This window comes from Corapipo altera, unplaced genomic scaffold (assembly GCF_003945725.1).
Source record: "Corapipo altera isolate COAL_440 unplaced genomic scaffold, ASM394572v1 131650, whole genome shotgun sequence".
Taxonomy (NCBI): domain Eukaryota; kingdom Metazoa; phylum Chordata; class Aves; order Passeriformes; family Pipridae; genus Corapipo; species Corapipo altera.
Genome location: NW_020886310.1, coordinates 2897 through 6779, shown reverse-complemented (window position 1 = coordinate 6779; position 3883 = coordinate 2897). Strand labels below are relative to the sequence as shown.

At 67.0% G+C, this 3883-nt stretch overlaps 1 protein-coding gene across 1 annotated transcript; it reads left to right on the top strand.

The window, feature by feature from the left end:
* Window positions 1-89: 89 nt before the first annotated feature.
* LOC113941134 (innate immunity activator protein-like) lies at window positions 90-3157 on the top strand (the record flags this gene model as incomplete). Its single annotated transcript, XM_027632291.1, is given in 5 exon segments — window positions 90-489; window positions 917-988; window positions 1057-1252; window positions 1254-1595; window positions 2726-3157. Coding segments are annotated over 5 exon segments (1097 nt in total), but the record flags the coding sequence as incomplete, so codon positions are not given.
* Between the last annotated feature and the right edge of the window lie 726 nt (window positions 3158-3883).

The window sequence follows — 3883 nt, the reverse complement described above, 5'->3', positions numbered from 1 at the left end:
CCATCCCATCCCATCCCATCCCATCCCATCCCATCCCATCCCATCCCTCCCTGTGTCCCCTCCATCCCAGCACTCCCTCTCTCCCACAGAGGACACACGGCCACCAGGACCTGCCACCCCACGGAGGTCCCCGTCCCCCGAGGACACCACTGAGGAGGAGGAGGAGGAGGGGTCGAGACCACCCCCATCCTCCCCCAACCCCTGGCGGGAGACCAGCCTGGACAGACCCTATGAGAGGGCCAGAAATCCTGGAATCAATCCTGGGAATGGGGAAACCCGGAGATCCCGGTGCTACCTGGGGTCACCCCTGGGGTCCCCCTCGGCCACCCCCAGCAGCCCCAACCCTGCAGCCCCCCCGGGGGCCAGGCCAGGGGACCCTCCCTACCGGTTTGTCCCCATGAGGACCCTGGTGCTGTGCCGGCAGGGGGGATCCAGTGCTCCTGGCAGCCCGGAGACACCGGCACGGAGGGGACAGAGCCAGGCCCGGAGGTACGTCCTGGGCACAGCAGGGGACATGGGGGAAGGAGGGAGGGGGGAGACTCCGTGGGGAGAGGATGAAGGAGATTCCATGGAGAGGATGGGAGAGATGCCATGGGGAGGATGGAGAGGATCCCATGGAGAGGATCCCATGGGGAGGATGGAGAAGATACCATGGGGAGGATGAAGCTCAATCCATAGGAAAGAGGATGGAAATAACCCTGTGAAGATGATGGAGCTCAGCCCATGGGGAGGAGGTTGGAGAAAATCCCACAGGAAGGATGGAGATAGCCCATGGGAGGAGGCTGGAGACAGCTCCATGGGAGGCTGGAGCTTGGCCCCACAGGGAGGATGGAGATAATCCCATGGGAGGCTGGAGCTCCAGTGCCATGGGATTAGCTCCACTCTCCTCCCATGGGGTTCCATGACCTTTCCCCAGGATGGATCCATGTCCTTCGCCTAGGGTGGATCCCTCTCCTTTCCCCAGGGTGGATCCCTGTCCCCTCCACAGGTTGGATCCCTATCCCCTCCCCAGGGTGATCCCTCTCTTTTCCCAGGGTGATCCCTCTCTTTTCCCAGGTTGGATCCGCCCTGGCCACCCCTGGAGCCCCGGGGCCGCCCCCCCGGGCCCCGCCGCCGCCCCCCGCACTGCGCGGTGTCATTCCCGCCACCCGCGGGCCCCTCGTTCCTCTCGGGATCGGCCGAGAGCGTGTCCAGCATGTCCAGCGCGTCCCGCGCGCCCTCCCCGGGCGGCTCCGGCCCCGACGGGTCCCTCGCCGCGTCCCTGCCCCTGCCCGGGCCGCGCTCGCGGGGCCCCCCCCCGGGTCCAACCGCCCCCCCCAGGGCTCCTGTTGGAGCAGGACCTGGCCCCGCTGCGGTACCAGCGCCTCGTGCCCTCCCGCTCCCGCATCGTCCGGACCCCCTCGCTCAAGGACTACGGCGGGACCCGGGGGCTCTCCCGCGCCGCCGTCACCGAGGAGCTCCGCTCGTGGCACCAGCGCGCGCGGCTGCGGGGGGCACGGCCGCACTCCCTGGACAGAGAGGGGGCCCTCGGGAGACCCCCCGGAGGGACCCCCGGGGACGGACCCCTCGCCCGGGCCAAGCTCTCGCGAGTCCAGGTAGGACACGGGGGCTGGGGGCTGGGGGGACCGCCGGGGGGCTGCCTTGCGGGGGGGGGTCACCCTGAGGTGGGGTCAGGGTATGTCTGGCTCTGGTGGGGTCCCCAGAGTGGATGTGGGGTCCTGAGGGCATCCATGGGGAGGAATAGGGGTCCCACGAGGGTCTGTGGGGCAGGACTGGGGTCCTACAAGGGTCCCTGGGGCAGGACTGGGATCCCACAAGGGTCCCTGGGGCAGGATCAGGACCTTAAGGGGGTCTCTAGGGTGGGATTGGGGTCCTACAAGGGTCCCTGGGGCAGGACTGGGATCCTACGAGGGTCCCTGGGGCAGGATTGGGGTCCCACGAGGGTTCCTGGGGCAGGATTGGGGTCCTACAAGCATCCCTGGGGCAGGACTGGGGTCCTACAAGGGTCCCTGGGGCAGGAGCAGGACCTTAAGGGGGTCCCTGGGGTGGGATTGGGGTCCCACTGAGTCCCTCTGGTCATACCCAGGGGCCCACCAGCCAGACCCATGGGGGTTCCAGGGGCAGCACTGGGGTACCCCTGGGCAGGGGGGTCCCTACTGACATTTTTGGGGCCAGTCCCCCCCTTCTCCCTGGTCCCACTGGGGGGGGTTCCCCATGGCACAGCAACATCGGGCAAGTGAGGACCTACAGCTGTGCCCCCACAACCCCCCCCCCCCAGTCTCTGCCCCAGGGGGTGCCAAGGTGCCCCTTTAGAGTCTTGCTCCTGCCCCTGGGACCCACATGGGACCCCATCCTGCTCCAGGAACTGTCTTAAGGTCCTGGTTGTGCCCCAGGGACCATTGTGGGACCCCCGTCCCACCCCAAGAACCGCTTTAGGGTCTTGGTCCTTCCCCCGAGATCCTCGTGGGACCCCAATCCTGCCCCAAGGACCTTCCTGGGACCGTGGTCCTGCCCCAAGGGCCCTTGTAGGACCCAGTCCCACCCCAGGAGCCCCTTTAGGGTCTTGGTCCTGCACCAGGGACCCGCAGGGACCCCAGTCCTGCTCCAGGGTGCCCAGCACAGGGTGAAGGTGCCCCGGGGGGTGCCCTGGGGGGTGCCCAGCACAGGGTGAGGTGCCCAGTACAGTGTGGGGTGCCGGCACCCACGTGCTCCCCATGCCCCCCAGGCACCCCCTGTGCTGCGGCGCTCGGTGCCCGGGGTGCCCGTGCAGCTCTACGTGCCTGAGAACGGCGAGATCGTCACACAAGTGTGAGCAGAGCCCCCAGCCCGGGCTGGGGGGCACAGCCTGGCTGGCCCAGGGACCCCCCACCCCGATGTGGGGACACGGGGGGGAGGCACAGTGGGGTGGCACGGGCTGGCCCCTACCCCATGTGGCCTCAGTGGCCCCGGCACCGCAGTGCTGATGGTGACACTGGTGACACTGTGACCCTGGTGCTGATGGTGACACTGTGACCCCAATGCTGATGGTGACACCGTCACCCTGATGGTGACAGTGACACCTTGACCATGGTGCTGATGGTGACACTGTGACCCCGATGTCACCACGATCCTCAGTTTGGGGTTCTGGTCTCTAATAAAGGTGGGTTTTGGGATGTGTCACTCTCGAGATGTGTCACCTCTGTGTCCCCAGCCCTGTCCCCAGCCCTGTCCCCTCCCGGGATCCCCAACCCTGAGAACAGTTGGTGCTGCCAGGTTGGAACTCTGGGATTTTGGTCTCTAGCTGTGCTCACGGCATTGGTGGGATGCCCCAAGTGCCAGGGGGGTTCCCCAGTGCCCAAGGGGGTGTCCCAGTGTCCAGGGGGGTGTCCCCAGTTCAGGGGGGTTCCCTAGTGCCCGGGGGGTGCTCCAGGTCCAACTGTGCCCATCCAGCACCTAGTGAGCGTGGCTGGAATGGGGGGCTGGGAAAGGGGGCTCAGGGAGGGGAAGGGGTAGAGGAGAAGGATGGGGGCAGGGATGGGGGGCAGGGGAGGGGGGCAAGAGGGTGGTCAGGAAGGGTGCAGGGGATGGGGTGCAGGAGGAGGGAAATAAGGGATTCAGGGAAAGGCTGGGGTGGGAGAAGGGGTGCTGGGAGGAGAAATGATGGGTGCAGGGGTGGGATGGGTTGCAGAGGAAAGGGAAATAAGGGGTGCAGGGGTGGGATGGGTTGCAGAGAAGGGAAATAAGGGGCACAGGGCTGGAGTGGGGTGGAGGAGGAATGATGGGAGGGGAACTGTTGGGGTGCAGGGGGTAAGGGAAGGGGTTGGCTGCAGGAAATGGTGTGGGGGAAGGGGTGCCCGTGAAAGGACGGGGTGCAGGCAGAGGAGAGACACGGGGGGCGGGGGGG